This window comes from Penicillium mononematosum (genome assembly GCF_028829835.1).
Source record: "Penicillium mononematosum strain IBT 11891 chromosome Unknown utg000005l:1.0-9366267.0:1.0-9372171.0, whole genome shotgun sequence".
Classification (NCBI taxonomy): Eukaryota; Fungi; Ascomycota; class Eurotiomycetes; order Eurotiales; family Aspergillaceae; genus Penicillium; species Penicillium mononematosum.
Genome location: NW_026643275.1, coordinates 1,963,280 through 1,982,729, shown reverse-complemented (window position 1 = coordinate 1,982,729; position 19,450 = coordinate 1,963,280). Strand labels below are relative to the sequence as shown.

At 37.0% G+C, this 19,450-nt stretch overlaps 7 protein-coding genes across 7 annotated transcripts; 4 read left to right on the top strand and 3 right to left on the bottom strand.

Annotated features, from left to right (window-relative positions):
* Window positions 1-240: 240 nt before the first annotated feature.
* On the top strand, window positions 241-714 carry N7519_008811 (NADH dehydrogenase [ubiquinone] 1 beta subcomplex subunit 9). The gene is made up of 4 exons (XM_057295584.1): window positions 241-270; window positions 321-453; window positions 502-622; window positions 677-714. The coding sequence occupies exons 1-4, from the start codon at window positions 251-253 to the stop codon at window positions 700-702; spliced, it is 300 nt and encodes a 99-aa protein (XP_057143466.1). The 5' UTR covers window positions 241-250; the 3' UTR covers window positions 703-714.
* Window positions 715-1,159: 445 nt separating this feature from the next.
* On the bottom strand, window positions 1,160-1,751 carry N7519_008810 (histone H2A). Its single transcript, XM_057295583.1, has 3 exons — window positions 1,663-1,751; window positions 1,303-1,595; window positions 1,160-1,250 (listed from the first exon to the last, which is right to left on the bottom strand). Exons 1-3 carry the CDS (start codon window positions 1,713-1,715, stop codon window positions 1,198-1,200), a joined length of 399 nt encoding a protein of 132 aa, XP_057143465.1. The 5' UTR covers window positions 1,716-1,751; the 3' UTR covers window positions 1,160-1,197.
* A 401-nt stretch (window positions 1,752-2,152) lies between these two features.
* Window positions 2,153-2,865, top strand: N7519_008809 (histone H2B family protein; the record flags this gene model as incomplete). Its single annotated transcript, XM_057295582.1, has 4 exons — window positions 2,153-2,167; window positions 2,310-2,472; window positions 2,545-2,616; window positions 2,687-2,865. The coding sequence occupies 4 exons, from the start codon at window positions 2,153-2,155 to the stop codon at window positions 2,863-2,865; spliced, it is 429 nt and encodes a 142-aa protein (XP_057143464.1).
* Window positions 2,866-3,119: 254 nt separating this feature from the next.
* On the bottom strand, window positions 3,120-4,691 carry N7519_008808 (cysteine protease ATG4; the record flags this gene model as incomplete). The annotated part of the gene is made up of 5 exons (XM_057295581.1): window positions 3,120-3,585; window positions 3,634-3,861; window positions 3,922-4,090; window positions 4,202-4,501; window positions 4,553-4,691. 5 exons carry the CDS (start codon window positions 4,689-4,691, stop codon window positions 3,120-3,122), a joined length of 1,302 nt encoding a protein of 433 aa, XP_057143463.1.
* Window positions 4,692-5,379: 688 nt separating this feature from the next.
* N7519_008807 (uncharacterized protein) lies at window positions 5,380-7,129 on the top strand (the record flags this gene model as incomplete). Its single annotated transcript, XM_057295580.1, has 2 exons — window positions 5,380-6,626; window positions 6,676-7,129. 2 exons carry the CDS (start codon window positions 5,380-5,382, stop codon window positions 7,127-7,129), a joined length of 1,701 nt encoding a protein of 566 aa, XP_057143462.1.
* A 167-nt stretch (window positions 7,130-7,296) lies between these two features.
* N7519_008806 (putative C2H2 finger domain protein) lies at window positions 7,297-8,949 on the bottom strand (the record flags this gene model as incomplete). Its single annotated transcript, XM_057295579.1, has 2 exons — window positions 7,297-8,785; window positions 8,843-8,949. The coding sequence occupies 2 exons, from the start codon at window positions 8,947-8,949 to the stop codon at window positions 7,297-7,299; spliced, it is 1,596 nt and encodes a 531-aa protein (XP_057143461.1).
* Window positions 8,950-9,380: 431 nt separating this feature from the next.
* N7519_008805 (uncharacterized protein) lies at window positions 9,381-11,309 on the top strand (the record flags this gene model as incomplete). Its single annotated transcript, XM_057295578.1, has 4 exons — window positions 9,381-9,790; window positions 9,865-10,018; window positions 10,074-11,092; window positions 11,135-11,309. 4 exons carry the CDS (start codon window positions 9,381-9,383, stop codon window positions 11,307-11,309), a joined length of 1,758 nt encoding a protein of 585 aa, XP_057143460.1.
* Between the last annotated feature and the right edge of the window lie 8,141 nt (window positions 11,310-19,450).

Here is a 19,450-nt window from a genome sequence, read left to right as displayed (position 1 = left end):
CTATTTATGCTACGGGACCGGGCAAGGACCATTTGAGCAAATTTATGCCGAGCGAATTAGGAAGCCCAGAATAGTCAACCTTGACGACATTGAAACCCTCAACCCCCAATCCATTGTCCACCAGGCACTCTAACAACCTCCAAGGTTGTCATTTCCGTTTTTTGTATCAACACATACGCTCTTTTGCTTTCATTTTCCTTTCCCTCTTCCAGCTGGCCGGAATTGGACCCGGGACAAAACCTGAAGCACAATGTCCACCTCCGCTGTTAAGTGAGTAGGCTGTTGTCCCCCTAGATGACTATTTACTGATCTATTTGTAGGTCGCTCTACCGGCGCTCCCTGAAACTGTCTCTTGACTGGGCCGTCCACCGGCAAATCTGGCGTGGACAAGCAGTCTATATCCGATCCCTTTTTGAAGCCAACAAGGACGTCCGTGATCCTCGCCAGCAACAGGTATGCGAAACAGAAATTCATGATTGGCAAATCTAACACATGCTATAGGTTTTGTTGCGCGAGACAGAGAAGCTCTTGGCGACCTGGAAGCACCCTGATCCATACCGGGCACCTACTGCGCCCGGCGGCAACAAATGGGAGCGCAACCTGCCAGCCCGAATCCTGCCGTGTACGTTCACATCCCCCATACAACTTGATTCGCACTAACCGTGAAACAATGCAGATGCCCAACCTCCCGGTGCACACTAAGTCAATATCGCAAAACACAATATGAGGATTAGGCCAATTGCAAACATGAACTATGCAACATGAAGTATGCGTATCTTTGCTGCAGATGTAGAGTACCTGGACCATAATCGAGGATCAACAATTGCGTTCATGTACAATAGGGAAGAACATAAAATCGCCGGAAATACAATTTTCTATATATGTATGTATACCTGAAATACGAAATGCAATGTGGGTATATCTAACACTTGAAAGACCTGGAGTTTTCATTGATATGGGCTCATGCCCAGGGCTAGTATCCGAAAGTTGAAATCCCTCAAGCAAGTTAAGGTCGTCGGTATCATTCCATGTCCGTAGACATAATGTACAACCAGGAAATTGATGGAGGGAAAAAAAGAGAAAACGCAGAGCCATAACGTGCCCGTCCCATAACCCCATTATCGTGTCAAAGAACCAATCCGCGCCGGAAAAGAAAACAAACAACCCGCGAGAAGAAAAAAAAGAGAGAGAAACCCCTTACAGCTCCTGGCTGCCCTTGCCGGCCTTGGGAGTCTTCTTGGGGAGAAGGTCTGGAAACGGTGTTAGTGAATGATGCGAAAATAATGTGGGGGAATAACGTACTTTGGTGGATGTTGGGGAGAACACCACCCTGGGCAATGGTGACGTGACCCAGGAGCTTGTTCAGCTCCTCATCGTTGCGGATGGCGAGCTGGAGGTGGCGGGGAATGATACGGGTCTTCTTGTTGTCACGAGCAGCGTTTCCAGCCAACTCGAGAATCTCAGCAGCGAGGTACTCAAGAACAGCAGCGAGGTAAACGGGAGCACCGGCACCAACACGCTGGGCGTAGTTGCCCTTGCGGAGCAGACGGTGGACACGGCCAACGGGGAAGGCCAAACCAGCCTTGGAGGAACGGCTGAAGATGTTGATGTCAGTATGAAACGTGTGTATATACATATATGCGAAATATGTAAACAACTTACGACTGCGCGTTCTTGCTGCCGCTAGCCTTGCCGCCGGACTTTCCGCCAGTCATTTTGATGGTTTGTTTTGAAGAAAACGGGGGAGATTTGGTGAAAAGTGAAAAAGAAGTTGAATGTGGAGAGCTTGAGTTATGGTGTAAAGTCGCAAGAGCAGGTGGGAGAGCGTGTGGAAGCGGAGGACCTTTATAAGGACGCGGTGAGGGTGACGTTGGGGCAGCATCAATGAGCCTTCCAGATCACGGTCTCGCTTAGATATTGCAGCCAATGATCAATCAGATCAGACATTCTGCTTTAGGAATGGTGTAGTATTATAAAGCTATTACCATACATGACAGTCACCTGAGTGTGCTTTTACCCCACTTTTCCCACCTTGAGACGCGTCAATGTCAGTTTAATCATACGGATCATACCAAAGTATTACCGTATTGAAATTCGGCCTCCTTTGCACCCCCCTCCAGGATCAACTGGCCTTTGGAACACGAGTATAAAGATGCTGTCTCCCCTCGTCACCGCGTCTCTCTAACTTCACCTTCCACATACCATCTCTGTTTCCCACCCACACGCTTCATCCATCCTTACTCTTAAACTCTTCCAACTTTTTTTTTAACCCTCAACTTTTCAAACCACATTCAAAATGCCCCCCCAAGGCCGCTGAGAAGAAGCCCTCCACCGGTGGCAAGGCCCCCGTTGGTGGCAAGGCCCCTGCTGAGAAGAAGGAGGCTGGCAAGAAGACTGCCACCGCTGCCACTGGCGAGAAGAAGAAGCGCGGCAAGACCCGCAAGGAGACCTACTCTTCTTACATCTACAAGGGTGAGTTCCTGAAAACAACGTCCAACCCAGGGGGGCAAAAATAAAACACGTCCATACTGACTCCATTTCCAGTCCTCAAGCAGGTCCACCCTGACACTGGTATCTCTACTCGTGCCATGTCCATCTTGAACTCCTTCGTGAACGGTATGTTTCTTTTCGGAAATCAACGCGTTTACGCGTTTGTCACATCATGTTTGCTGACTTGTTCATCCAGACATTTTCGAGCGTGTCGCTACCGAGGCCTCCAAGCTGGCTGCGTACAACAAGAAGTCCACCATCTCCTCCCGGGAGATCCAGACCTCTGTTCGTCTCATCCTCCCCGGTGAGCTGGCCAAGCACGCCGTCTCTGAGGGCACCAAGGCTGTTACCAAGTACTCTTCTTCCGCCAAATAAGTGGCCTCTTTTACGTTTTTCTTTCAGCTTGTCTTTTTTTTACTGCCTCTTGTTCTGTTATGGGCTCTGAGGTGGTCGGTTATGGGTGTTCTGCGGGTTTCTTAATGCGTCATGGGATGGCTTGAATTTTCTTTTCCCCGATGGGTGATTTTTTTTTGAATGGTTACCACTCTACGTGAATGCGGTGTAACATAACTCGGGTCTGGGGCAGGCATGGATTGGCCTCCCCTACTAGAACGCGAAATTCCAAATGCTTAAGTGCATTGCATCATGATTCTATTTCTCTTTTCCTGGTAAATTTTGCACAAAAAAAAAGAAGAAAGGCAAAGCAACTTCTGCTTTATCGATATCTCACTCCATCTCATCTGAATCGTCCAGCGCCTCGACTTCATCCAGAGCCTCCGCCCGACCATGGCCACGATCTGGCTGGTGCTGGCGGGGAAGATGTGTACAATGGGTTGTCCGGGCGTGGATTGAATTCGTTTCTTCCAGTCAGCCCAGTCATCTTCATCCTTGACGAGAAATCCAATCAGCATGCTAGGATCCATGTCCTTGATATGGATTCTCCGCAGTCGGGTGGTGTAATAGCTATCCAGTTCCTCTTGCGTGTAAAGCCCATCTGGTCGATATAATGTCGCAGGTCGGGTGGTATGCGGATCAAGGAAAAAGAGGTGGCAGTCTTGGGCCCCTACAAAGTAATGTGATGCCGATGGGCGTCCGCTAATTTGGTTAGCGTACACTTTATATCGAATAGACGCATAGACCTACCCTGCAATGCCAACGGATTGGGGATATGTCAGTGCAGCTCGGAGTCCATCCCAGTACGCTGGGGTGACATTATCGATCCCCAACCTGGTTCCAATCAAGATGAGTGTTGGTTGGATTCGACCTGATTCATCGTGGGCCACATGTGCAAATTTGTCTTCATAAACGTCCGATGTGTCGTTGGTCACATAGACCCTGAGTTGGGGGACCTCGCTCTGGGTTGAAAGTAGCCTACCACCGTCAGCATCACTGGATGTTCCTTTTTTTTTTTCCCCTCCCACTGACACGTACTGGATACATTTAGCGGTTGCTGATGGCCCAAACCATTCACCTGGATATTTCCCGCATGATTCTGCACCGCGGTTGACAAATCGATGTATAGAAAAGGGAGCTTCGGGGTGATCGGCGAACATCGAGATTAGCTTTGACTCTTCCTCCACTTTTCCCCCTCGACGCCAGTCTAGGATATCTGATTAGCTTTTTTCTTTCTGAATTTCTGTATTATTTTTTTTTGTTTTTTGTACTTTTTTGATGGTGTTTTGGGGGGCATGATTTTAGATGCATCTCTTACCTCGTCCTAGTAATAGAACTGAAAAAGTATTCGCCAAAAGGCTTTGCCCAGACCTGATCATGCAGCCCCACCCTGTATCTGATGTAAAGCCCTGGGGGTCCATCAGCTGACTCCTCAGGCGTACCCCCAGTGTCATCGAAGATGTTGCTTCTGGTGTCTTTGTTCGTGGGATCGGTGTGAAGTTTGATCGATACGTGATCCAGATCCTCGATCCAAAATCGGAGAGAAATGCCTTTGGCCATGTTGTATCGTTCAATGTGTTAGCATTGGGCTGGCTTGAAGGGCTGTGTGGGTTGTTGCCTGCATGATATGTTAGGGGTGGATTCTGTGGTATATTTACTTGAGACTCACTGGCCGGGTCGCTGAGTGGTTGCGGGGGTGCATACTCCCTGCCCAGGCACCATATCGACGCCGCAGGTATGTCATTTCTGGGTTCTGGGTCCCAGAAGTATTGTACTATGCGTTTGCACTTTTCCATGTCCATGGTCATGGTTGGTGCTAGCTTTCAGCTGTCAGTCGTGTGGTTGTGGTGGTTTGTGGTGCGGATGGGGGGTGGTGATTCAAGATCGGAGGAGTGTAGATGTAGGTAGATAGATATATATATATCTATCCCGGAGGCTAACTTGGTGACTCGAAAAACCAAGTGACCAAACCATATATATATATATATAAAAAAAAAAAAGAAAGAAAGAAAGACACCAAACAAAAAGGAAGATACAATAGACAAACAGTAAAAGCTCTAGACAATAAGTGCAGTCGAATCTTCAAGTGAGGGGACATCTTCAGTCACGAGCCAAGACGTCACCGACTACAAACGTATGCAATGATTTGGAAATCTACACTCTACTACATTCTTATATTCCTTCTTTAAAAAAGATAAAGCTTGAAATAAAATATATAAGAAAAACGATTATACGTATACGTATAACCCCATATTCTTGTTACCCTCTGTAGAATCTCCGTAGTCACCGCCCGGACCCGACCCAAAGGCAAAAGAATATCCTCTTCACTACTTTTCTCCATCAACATATCAGATTCCACACCCATGGCCCGCCATGGGAAATTCAAGGCCCGTACCAGGCGGGCACCACTGGGCAGAGGTAACTAATATGCTCCTGTTAATTTAATAATATACTAACATGTTCGAAAAAAAAGATGCATCGCCACACCAGTTTACCATGCAGCAAGAAGCTCGGAATACCGAAAATCATCAGCGGTCATGGTCAGACAGCCTTCGTCACAAAGCCGTTCACTTTGTGAGCGCAGGAAGCTTGAAACCGACATTGGAACCGACATTGGAACATGCAGATGAGGATCAGACAAAATCGGATACCAACAGGGAAGAACCCGAGACCGATGATATACCGGATAAAAAGGCAGATATTGAGGTTCCATTCGTCTTCGACTCAAAGGGACAAGGGGTTGTTCATACCGAGCACCCAGACCCAGTATTGCAGTCCAAATTATCGGATATAGATGACTCGAGTGAGGATGAGGTCGTGTTCACTGGCCGCAGGAGGAATACTAAGCCCGTTCTTATCGAAACGCACCAGAACGAGATCCAAGAAATTGTCCAGGCGAATACTGTGGTATCGTTGCGAAAGTCTCACACACCAACGCCGGACGATGCGCACCAAGATACGCACCAAGACCCTTCGCCAGCCGCTACCCCTACAGGCAACCCTGAATCCAACACGGAGAGATCAGACTGGCTACCAGAAGTGGAGACCGACCCAATAGCCGACTATATTGCCAACATCGACAGTGACTACCAGGAAGTGACATCCGGTGCAAAGATTGACCTAGAAGGTGGCATTGATGTTGAAAAAGCTGCAACGCAACTAGACCTGTCGGCCTCGAGTCCCACAGGCACCAAAATTGAATCACCAGGATCACTAGCCCAAATGCAAATTGATACCGAACATGATTCGATTCCAACATCAAGCGAAGATGAAGAGGGCGATATGGTCATATCTGGATCAGATGACGACACCCTCGAAGACTTTGTGCTGCTTGAGGACATGGTGAACGGATATTCCAGGTCCACTAAGAAGGGTTCCCGTCATGGAAAGCCCTCTTTTCCATCGGCATCGGCACTTGCGGATGCTCTTGAGTCTGACCCATACTTCGGGTTTGACATAATGGACTTTGACCGGCCAAGTCTACGGAAGAAAACCAAGGGCAAGCTGTCCATCCCCGACCCGGTGCAATCCGACAGTGAGTTCGAAATCGAGTTACAGGAGGCCTGGCAGAACGACCGGACCAAAAAGAAGCTGCGGAAGATGGAGCGGGCAGAGCTCCGGGCACAAGGTCTACTGGGCAGAAAAGCAGGGAACCCAGACCTTAAGGTCAAGTACCCCAAGGAAATGAACATGGAGGAATTTATGGCCGAGATTCGCTCATTTCTCATGTCAACTAAAAATAGGTGTGTTTTATATCTGCTCATCCCCGTGTACCTAGCTAACCCAATGTAGCCTGTCTCTGCCGCCCATGACCAAGCAACGCAGAAAGCTGATACATGAATTGGCCAATGCACTGAATCTGAAATCACAGTCACGCGGCCATGGACTTTCTCGCTTCCCGGTTCTCAATAAGACGGCGCGCACTCCGCGATACACATCAAAGACTATATCTAACGTTGACGAGCTGTTATCCGGGAGGAAGTTCAACCGTCGGTTGTTCAAATCATGGGGCACGGAAGTGCCGAAAGTCCCCCGAAACAAGCGTGCCAAGTCCGGCGCTGCTTCATATATGGATGGCGATGTTGTTGGCGCCTCTGCTCCAGAAATCGGAGCTGAAAACCGAGGGCGGGCTATGTTGGAGAAGATGGGATGGAGTACAGGTACTGCTCTAGGTGCTGCCGACAACAAGGGAATTCTGCAGCCTGTCGCACAGGTCGTGAAGAATTCGCGAGCTGGGTTAGGTTAGAGTTAGATGTTTGGTCTGTGTTAGGAAGAAGGGGAAGATTTCATGACCGGCATTTATGCCGCCTTGTTAAACCAGAGAGAATAGAAATGTAAGACTCGATGGACCTGATATATCTTTTTGCCTGTTGTTTAAGAAGAGAAACGTAAATGAGCTCCATGAATGTGTTACTAGCGTTTCCTCCCCTTCTTAGCAACAGACCCCAAGGGTTGTTCGTGGCGAAGTTCTCTAATATGGTCGAACAATTTAGACTTGGATGTGAAGGGAGCCTGGCAGTTTGCACAGATAAACCCGGTGGATTGATCCGCTTGCTTCGCGGCCCTTTTCGCCCGTTTCTGCTTGGCCTTGCCCATTTTGAGAGTTGGTGACTGCTCGGCGACGTTCGAAGACAACGGATGATCAGGTATATCAGGAGAGTCTCCGGCCCCTGTGTACAAAGAGTCCATGTCGGCGCGGAGCCTCGTTTCGACATATTCCCTGGAGGCATAATCATCATCGTGCGAAGACGTTGGGGAGCTTAGCTCGGAAAGGGGAGTGGTTTCCCCTAGACCATGAGAATTTCCTCGATCCTCAACATCAACATGGTGGCTCTTCAAGGAGGCATCTAATCCTAGATCGGCTTCTGGGGCAGTATCGACCTCATCTTCCCCTTCACCAGCCTCAAGAGGTTTAGATGTAACTGCATTGGTGCTCAAGTCATACCCAGACTCCAAATCCAATTCGTCATTCTGCATTCGCATCTCCCAGCATAGCTGTTTAACTGTCTTCAAATGCTTCTTGCTACGTTCATGCGCTTCGAATTGCTTCTGGCTTTTGAAATACTTGTGACATGCCACACATTCAAAACTCTCGACTTCGCTCTCTTCGCTTATGTCTTCGTCATCTGCCACTGGTTGCTCTGACTGGGCCCAGTCAGGGACAACATGATCCCGCATCTTGGATTGATTCACAGCTCGTGATCTTGCAGCTTGTGCAGCCACAGACTTGCGGAGGGTTTCCTGGCGTTGAGCTTCACTTTGGGCATTGATTTTATACCGCGGATCACGTTTCTTGACAAAAGCCACGAGGGATCTGACAGCATCGTTGAACTCTCGGATCCCTTCCTCCCGAAGACGTCTGTTCTCCTTTTCCATCATTCGTCGCACCCGACGATCAGGCGCTTCAGAATAACGATGAGCATCTTTCCATGCGAATGACTTTTGGGTAGAGAATCCGGTCCATGCAGCATAGAAGGGCCGTACAACGGTCTCAAAATCATCATCAGCAGATCCGAATGATGGATATTCAATAGGATCTTGATTCTCCCACTGACAGGCCAGCCTTTCTTCCAGCATGAGCTGTTCGAATTGCTCTCGCAAACCACCAAAGAATCCGGTCGGGGAGTCGGAGAATTCCATCCGAGGACTGAACTTCGAAAAGAGTCTGAGAACATCTTCGGCGGTTGTGATTCGAACATTGTACGAGTGTTGATCATCGGTATTTCCGTTGGTCCCTAAAAATGCATCGCTATGGGAGTCGTACCATGCTCGTTCCTGGGGATCTGCCAGTACTTCATATGCGGATTGGATTTCGGCAAATAGCTTAGTAGCTTCGTCAACATTCCCATAATTTCGATCTGGGTGCAACACAAGGGCTTTCTTCCGATATGCCTTTTTGATCCTGAGAGGTTGGGCAAGTTTTAGCTATGTCCATATCACGTATCCGTTGTGAACCTACTCCTCGTCTGTTGCACCACGTGTTACACCAAGCAGCTCATAGTAGTCGGTCTTCTGGTCTGATTGTTCTGGAGTGGAGCTTGCGTGGCTGGAATGAAATTGGCCCATGGCGTGCAAGGAGGTAAATAATGGGGAATACAATAATTGTTTTCGAGCAACCTTTTTAATTCATTTCAAGTATCCCAAGGAGATGGGAAGTAGAGGGAAGTAGAGGGAGTAGAGGGTACTTAGGTATCTATTAAGTATCTATAAGCAAGAAGAAGAGGAAAATAAAAAAAGGCTTGGCGACTTCGATAAAGAAGATAAGAGCGGGGAGAGAAACGGACATCTCCAGGCCTCAAATATTTTCCTTTCCTATTCTCCTTTCCTATTCTCCTTTCCTACATGATCATCTAGATTTCGAGTCTGCTTACTGATTTGGTTTTTCTCTTCTCTTCTTTTCTCTTTCACTTATTGAGGAATGTAAACCGGTTGTTCTTCCGTTCTGATTGCCCTCTGCTTTGGTCTTCCCAACGTCAATATTGCTTGCACCTTCAGGGATGGTTCGGTCTTTAATCCATCTTCCAGACGAGATCCTGCATTTGATTCTATGTTATTCTTCTCCTCAATCCTGCGCCGCCGTCGAGCAAACCAACAGCCGGTTTCAAAATGTAACGAATGAGCGTTTACTATGGCGTCACCATTGCCAGTCTCGTTACAAGTTCTGGGATGGACGACATGATATGCCCCAGAAGCTTGCCCGCCCAGTGAATTCCACTGATTGGAAAGCGCTCTTTGTCTTTAAATATCAGGTTGATCGATCTGTCTCTCGGCTTCTTGATAGTATCCTTGGTAGCCAGGCGGGCCGCATCGAAAAGTGTCGCCGTGTTATTAATATGGGATACGATACAAAGGATACTCTCCTACGTTATAGCATGGTAGATTCCGGGGAGGATTATTTGGCCAGAAGGTGGGCTACTAATTCTATGCAAGTTGGCATGTGTTTCCCTCAAATTGACCAGTGCCTTGTGCCAATCATAAAAGATACTATGCCCACGAGCTCTTGACTTGCCTACACCGAAGCATTGCCATACCGGAATGGGCGAAACTCAAACGTGGAGAACCCGTGTCACTCGACAGAGCCTTGGCCTGCTTTGATCTTTTTATATCCGAAAGTGGAACTGGGGATTTGGATGAAGTAGGTGATGTCCCAGGGTAACCCTTCGACAAGTCTATACCTGACTCTGATCTAGATACGAGACTCTCTGGATAAGATCCTTGACCGCTTTGTCGCATCTCACCCTGATCTTTATCTCTTCACCCCTCGTGAGAAGGCACTAGCCATAGCATCCTGGCTAGCGCTGAATGACCTGACGGGGATCAATCCAGATCGAGAATATCATTCTCTAGAGCATAACTTTCTAGGGCTGGCTCTAAAAGATCCAGGACATAATTCTCTGCCATTGGTGTCGGCTGCAATATACTGCTTTATTGCGCAAGGTGTAGGCCTAAACGCCCGTCCTTGTGGATTTCCGTTCCATGTGCATGTGATCATAACCCCCGAGCTAGGCTCAGATATCAATGGTAATGCTTTGGGTGGGATGGAGCCAGGGGAGCCTTTTTACTTGGACCCGTTTCGGGGTGCAAGAGAGACTGCTGTCTCAAACCTGCGCAGCCAATTAACATTCCTGGGCATGTCCAACGTGGAGGATCAGATCGCAACTTTGGGTGAAGCATCGACTTCGGGCGTTGTCTTGCGCTGTGGTAAGAACATATTGAACTCGATTCGCGTCGAACCCCAAAATCCGACCTCGCGTGCCGCCTCGATAGATGTTGTGAGCGCAAAGTACGCAGCACTTTGGTCTGTGATGCTACTATCGGGTGATTCGAGGCCGATGGATCTACGCCATCAGTTGCCATGGCTCATGGAACTGTTCGCTACAGACTTTCCTTCTGATATCTTTTTAGTCGAGCAGTATATCGCTCCATTGTTTCATGGGCTGTTCGAGCATGAGCACATACTGGAGAGCCTTCACGTGATGAGGGCTGCGGATGAGATCCCCAAGCAGATTCGGAGGCGAACCGGTGGCAATGCAAACATACAGTACAGGGTGGGCCAAGTTTTCCGCCATCGTCGCTATCATTACGAGGCTATTATCACTGGCTGGGACTCGGAATGTGGCGCGGGCGAACAGTGGATGAGGAGAATGGGGATTGATCGATTAGAAGCGGGCAGGCACCAAAGCTTCTATCATGTGCTGTGGGTGGTTTTGTACGTGCTCTTCTTGACTAATGGCTAACAATGGATGCATAGTGTGGCCGATCGAAGTGTCCGCTATGTGGCAGAGGAAAATATTGGAATAATTCTGCCTCGCTTTACGGAATTGCCGAAAAGCTTGACTGCCATTGCGGGTAAGCATTTCAAGCGGTGGGATGAGACGGAGAGGATGTTTGTGAGTAATATGAAAGATGAATACCCCGATGACTAGTCCAAATAAATTCTGCTTTGTCGAGATTGTTATCGCCCAGGCCTTGGAGGGAAAGTGTGCACTTACTCTATATTTTCATGGGGGTACAATACAATGGATAACCAATAGAGAAAGCACTGTATGTACTAGGGTGGACAGAGAGGAGAAAGAGAGAGAGAAAGAGCAGGCAAACTATCTGGGTTCTATCATATATATTATGTCTTAGGCATCTAATATCCCCCTTATAGAACCTGTATAACATCCCCTACCAAAATTTCTAATTCTAGTATATATAGGGGACTGATATCTTTGCCGCCCCTGCCTGATTTCATGACAGAATTATTTTCTGCCAGCTAAATTTATACTTTTTAAATATTAATTTATATAGTAAAAATGCATCTTTATGATTAGAGAAAAAAAGCTCATCCCCATATAATTAAAGCTTCTATTCGTATATAGCCCCCTATTTCGCTTAGTCTATATTAAATCTCCGTAGCAACTCGGGCCTTAGCTTTAGCCTAAGTACCTTAGCGCCTTAACCATATATTATATCAGCCGGAATTACACCTCTCCCGTCCCGTCATTCATATATTTACGCTATATAGGCAGTAGCCACCTTAGGTATCACTTATTAGCCTTAGGAAGTCACTTATTAAGCTTAGCACTACTTTATAAGCCCCTAGTATATTAAATAGTCGAGTATCTAGCTACTCTTCTAAATATATATTTATTTCACTATTTAATCTACTACTTATTAGAGTTATAGTATTAGTTTATATTAATTTATATTATCTACTCTCGGTATTACCGTTTAATAGTTATAAGCCTAGCTTAGCTAGTAACTCTTTTAATATCTTTAATTAATTACTTTCTATAGTCGCTTTTTCTATTTTTATATCTCTAAAGCTATAGAAGTAGTATTTACTTCTATTAATATAATACCGCCCTATTAAGAAGTAGTATAAATAGATCTATCTTACTTTTTATTCACCTTTAAATAATCGAACTAAAAAAGAGATATAGAATTCGAGTAATACTAAGTAAGATATTAGTATTATATAAAGACTTTATTTTATAAAATATTACTAAATTGATAAATATACCAAAAGTAAAAATTACCTTTATAAATACTATATAATATTACCAGCCAGATCTTCAATCAAAAAGAGTGCATTTAACGAGAATACTAAATATAGAGAAGTAAAGGAAAAGAAAGAAAGGATCCTTAAGATCAGAGATCCTTTATATATAGGGTCCTATCTTATATAAATAATAACTAAGGCGGAAACCTTTAATAGAAACCTCCTTAGATTATTATATAACCCCTAGCTAAAATTATATTTAGTCTCTAAATACTAGTTTATTATTATTAGTATAATTCTTAAGTATGATTTTATCTCTCGCTATATTAACCTAATTCTATAAATATATAAAAGGACTAGGCTTTAAAGGGTACTAGTTATAGAAATCTTAGATCTTCTATAAAGTATATTTAAAGTTCTCTATAAGATACTATTATAGATTAAGATTATAACCGAGCTATTAGATATAATATTATAGCTTCTAGTAATATATTCTTAAATCTAAGATCTTATTAACCTCCTATTTATTTTCTTTAGAAATCTTAATTAGTAATAGTAGATTAATATATTATTTTTAAGGGGGTTCTAATATCGTTACTTTCTAAAGTTTATTTAGATTAAATACTAAATATATTTAGATTAAATTAGATAGATCGATCTAGTATATATTTCTAACCTTTTTAAGAATCTTATATAGACTATTAATAGAATATAAAAGCTTTTAGCTAGGCCGATCTAATATCTAATCTTTTATTATTATAAAAATATAAACTCTAATATTAAAGTCTTTTTCCTACTATTATTTATTTATTTATTAAATTATTTTCTATTAGAAATTAATAATCTACTACTTTATTTTATTCTAGATATTATAAAGCTAAATTAATATATTAATAGCCTTTTATTTATTCTATATTATAATTCTTTAATCTTTTTAATTAAATAATATAGAAGGTTTATATTCTTATTTAATAAAGAAAGGTGACTTTTTTATTATCTTCTATAGGAGAATTAATATTATAAAATTAACTATTAGTAAATACTTTAACTAGTTATTCTAATTAAATTCTATATATAGTCTTAATTTTTATATTATATACTAATTTATAATCTTATTTTAACTATTAATCTAAAAATAATAAGCTATAGAAAGCTTTCTTTTAATTCCTAGGATTTAATAGAACTTTATTTAGAATTTAGAAATAAACTAACTACTTTAATTTAAAATAATACTATTAGGTATATCTATATTCTAAAATATATAATTAATAAAGAGTTTTACTATTTACTTTACTATTATCTTTTTATAATATAAAACTAAAATTAGTCTTTTATTAAAATAATCTATTACTATATAAACTATATTATAACTATAATAATTTATAAAGAAAAAATAGAAATCTATTATAATATACTACTAAAGTCTTTTAAAGATTAGAAATAGATATAGAAGTTTTAAAATCCGATTATACTAAAGTTTAATTTATTTATATATTAGATAGTTATAAATATATCTTTCTATATCTTTTACTAATTTAGGCTAATAATATTATATAATAGTTATTTTCTTTAGTTTTTTAATACTAAAATAGGCTATTATTAGCTAATAGTATATATTATTAAATAATCTAGCTTATAGATTACCTTTATTAGGAATTTTAAATTATCTTTTAAAAAAAGGAGTTTATTTTATAATATCTAGTAATTATTATCTCTATTTTTAGTAATTTAATAGAACTCTACTAGTTTTATACTCTATTTATTAGTATATTTTACCTTTTTTATAATCTTTAAATATTAAATATCTTTTAGATTAATAAGACTAATTTTAACTTCTAATTATATATCTTTTTTTAGATATTTTATAGATAGAAATATAATTTATTAGTTATTATTAGTATATAATATTTCTTTTTATAATAGGATATCTATAATAATATTCTTTTTATTAGATTAATATTTAATTAAAATTAAAAAATAGAACTAAAAAAGAAATTTACTCTATTTTATCTATTATTAATTTATTTATTAAATAGTTATAAAGTATTTTAAAGACTAATAATCTATAAAGATCTTAAAACAATCCTTTTAGAAAAGTCTTTTAAATTTAGATTACTATTTTTATAATATATAAATAATCGCTAGAAATTTTTTATTATATATTTTATAGTTTATCTTTATAAATTATATTATTTTCAAAAAAAATACTATTAGATATTAGAAATTATTATCTTTATAATATTAAGAAAGAACTATACTAAATACTCTATCTAAGATATCTATTTCTATTTAGATCTAATAAATAGGGTTATAATAATAAAGAATAGATATATTTATTAGTTTCTCTTTTAGAAACTAGAAAGCTATTTTATAGAGTAGAGACTAATTATAGGAAATATCTTATTAGATTAAATAATATAAAAGCTTCGAAATAGTATTATATCTTTAAATAAATTATTAGTAGAAATTATAGAAATCTAGAAATAACTATACTTCTTTTATTATTAATAGAGGCTTTTATAATTAAATTATACTTAATCTTCTTTAAGTTAACTATAATACTATTAGTATTTATACTAAAATTAAAAAACTTTATTTTAGTAATAATAAATTTATATTTTAATAGTATTATTTAGAGACTTACTTTCTATAAATAAGAAAGTACTTCTCTAACCTACTATTTATACTTTTTAAAAGTCTTACTATAGATTAAGATATTATTTATAAATATAACTATATAGTTATTTAGATATTCTTTTAAAATATTATTTATAGGGATTTGCTAAAATAACCCCCCCTTTGTCTAATCTGACCCCCCTACCTGAAAATTCAGTACCGCCTTCCTAATCCGGTGCGACGCTGGATTCTGCCATATATACTGCTAGTGCAGACTTTTCTACCATATAATTCTACCACCACTATAGGAATTCTGGTTTATATAGTAAAAAAACATGTATTTTAATTAGAAAAAAGCGTATATTTTTATTAATTTAAGCATTTATATACTTATATAGGTTAAATATACTTCTTATATAGGTCTCTACGCCTAGTTTCTACGTCCTCGACCTTATCCTCGACTATATCCCTATCCTCTAGTCTCGCTATTACTACTACTAGTTTTATTACTACTTATTCTATATTCCTTTCCCCGTCCCTATAGCTATCTTTATCTTTAGACTTATCCCTATCTTTAGCTCTCCTCCTATAACGATAGATCGCGGTATATAGAATAATCCTATATAAGAGGATTAGAGGAAGACTATAGTTACTAGGTACTAACTTAAGTAGTACTAGCCTAAATAGTAATAGCCTAGATAGTACTAGCTTAGATAGTACTAGCCTAAGTAGTATTAGCCTAGGTATTTAGAAGATTCCTAGTATTATAAGGGCGTCTATATCGATATATATAAATAGGATCCTATATAAGAAGTAATAGATCGATAGGAGGGGCGTTATTAATACTATATAGATACTAGTACTAGTAGTAAAGCTCTAATTTAAGATATCTTCCTTCCTCTTTATACTATTAGAGTATATAGATATATAAGAAACTAGCGGTTGCCTTTAAATTATAAGTATATATTAGAGGAACTAGGGGTTTATCCTCTATTAGAGGTAGATACTATATATAAACTTCCTTTATAAGCTAAATTATCTATATAGAGATCTAGATATAAAGTAGCTTATAAAGCTAGGGAATATATACTAGCCTATATATCTTCTAAATCTTAATTCTATACTAGATATTAGCGAATTAATAGTTAACTATCTTTATAAAACTATAAAGGACTATAAGTAAGTTATTAGTCGAAATCTAGAGACTTTATTTAAATATCTAATATACGCTTTCTATATAAGATATAGCTATTTTATTAAGATAAAGATATTAGGATATAAAGTAATAAAGAAACTTCTTTAGGTAGTTATCTAACTATTCTTACTATATATAATCTAGTAATAGGATAAAGAGGCTAGGGGGGATTAGCGTATCGCTTTTTAAAATTACTTTATTACCGATCTTTTTCTTTAATTATAATTATATAAATAACTCGATTCTACTAATAAAGTATCTTCTTCTACCCTTCCTCGGCTTTTTTATAGTCTTTCTAAGCTTTAATAGGAGTAAGATAGTAAGGATTATCTCTAAAAGCTTTATAATATACTTATATAACTTAATTAGCGAGAAAGGGGCGGGCTTTCTTTAAAATATTTATATTAATATACTAAATATATATTATATTCTTTATCTTTAAAAAACAGTATCGATTATATTTATTAAAGCTTACTCTTTATTTATTAGGATTATATATAGAGATAGTATACTAAAAGATTTATAAACTTTAGTAAGATAGATAAATATTATCTAGTAATTCTAATAAAGTATTAGTATTAGATTAGGATTATTAGGGCTATACTTATCTTATATAAATTATCCCTTTTATCTTATATAAAGGTAAAGCTAATATAGAAGGTTATTCTAGTAGCTATAAAACCTATAATATCGAGTAATAGAAGACTATACTAGTTAGTTTTATATATATAATCTATAGAGATTATCTAAGGATTTATTCGAAATATTATAATACTTATATATATAAAATAAGCTAGATATATAAGAGTTATTTAGTTTATATTTAAAGATCTAGCTACTATCTTTAGGAGGCTCTATTAATAACGCTTGAAAGGGTATATTAGCTAGCTAAGAATTTATTATTTAGTTTATCATATTTTATTATTTTATTATTATAAAAGGGTTTAAATTAAGATTTAGAGATACTAAAGATTATCTTAGATTTAAATTAAGATTGAGTATCTAAATCTTATTATTTCATTATTAAAAATCTAGATCTATATGAAATCATAATTATTGAAATTAAATGATCTAGATCTATATTAAATTGTATGAAATCATAATTTAATCTAAATTAAAGAATCTAGATCTATATGTGAAATCATAATTTAATTTAAATATAACCATATATTTAATATAAATATAGGGAGAAACCCCTAGTATAGTTAGTTTTTTATCCTTTGTAGTTTTTTCTATCTAAATATATTAATTTATACTTCTTTATATTTTATATCTCTTACTTTATCGTTTTTATTTTAACAACCTTTACTTCCTATTTTCCCTATAACCTCCTAGAGGTTATAAACCCGGCTTATCTATTTATTCTCTCTATTATAGAAGGGTTTATTTAAATCCTTCTTTATCTTTTTTATAAAAATTAACCCCTTCCGAAACGCTAAATTATAACTTTCTATATATATCGATAGTACTATATATAGAATTATAGCCTCTTTTAAAAAAATATAAATTTAAAAGCTTTAGAGATCTAAAAATTATTTAATCTAGTCGATTAGAGTAAAAGTAGTCTTTATAAAAGAAGAGCTTATTAGAATAATTCGTTAAAATCCTACTATTAATAGTAAAAATAATAGAGCTCTCTCTATTATTTAGCTACTATATAATAACGGCTTACTTCTATATATAAAAGATATTATAGATATAAAGCTAGTATAAGAAAAACTATAAGAAATTTATTACCTAAAAGGTTTTACTATAGAGTATTTAACTTTAAAAGAATTTTTTAATATTTAATTAGATAATTTTTATACTATAGAAGAATATCTAAATAAAATTAAAATACTAGTAGATAATCTTATTAATTAAGAGATTATATTACTAAAATAGGTAGTAATTATATAGGTTTTAAATAGCCTAAATAAAAGATATAAATTATTAATATAATCTATTATTTAATCTCTATAAAGAGATGTAAATATATATATCTTAGAAACCCTATTTTCTAGTCTTATTAATAAATCTTAGGGTATTTAATAAATAAGTAATAATAAGCTTATAATTATAAAAAAATTTAAAAAATATATAGAAAAAGAAGCTATTTAATAGTATTTATTATAAATACTATAAGGCTATAATATATACTACTATAAACTACTAGTTTCTATTTCTAGATAAAGTAGTAAAAGGCTTTATACCTCGCTAGTAAAATACTATAAATTTATTAAAAATAAAGAATTATAGAGTTAAAAAACCTAAAAAGCTATCTATTAGAAAGGATAAAAATATAGAAACTATATTAATATCTATTAATAATTATAAATAATAAGAAGAAATAAAAAACAAAGATATAATTCTTCCTAATTTTTTAATACTCCCTAAAGATAAATTTAATATAGCTAAAGAGGTATATATTCTATTAATTAATAATATAAATAATATAGCTAATAAATATAAACTAGATTATTTAAAAAGATATAGAAATAATAATTTTACTATATTAGAAGTGAAAAAGGATTATACTCCGGGTTTAATATTTAATTTTATACTTAATACTACTACTATAATTTATATAATTTATAATTTAGACTATTTTTACTAATATAAATATATAAATAAAAAGGTAAAATAGGGAAAAGTAAATACTATATATATAAAAATCATAGGATCTATTTTAGTAAAAACTAATATAGGATATATTATAAATTTAAAAGAAGTATATTATATCCTTAAATTAGGAATAAACCTATTAAATATTAAAAAACTAGATAATATAATATCTATTTTTATAAAAGAAAAAGTAATATTATATTAAAAAGATAAATTAATTTTAATAGTAGTTAAAAATTAAAATCTCTATATATCTAGAAATATAATATTATAAACTAATATAAAAAAGAGAAATATATTTCTATCTATAAAGATAGAAGAAACCTATATTAAATAATAGTATAAAAGACTAGGTTATATATTATTTAAACTATTATAAATTATACTAAAAGGGTTAAATATAAATATAACTAGAAATATATATATATAATAAGTTAATAAATATAAAGTATACCTTTTATCTAAAGATAATAGATATATAAATAAAGAAAGTAATAATAATATAAAATATAATATTATCGAAAGAATTTATAGTGATATTAGAGGTTTATTAATACTAATATTCGATAAAAAGAGATATTATATTATATTTATAAATAAAAAATCTAGATATATATAGGTTTTTCTTTTAAATAATAAAACCGAAGCTTATAATATATTTATTA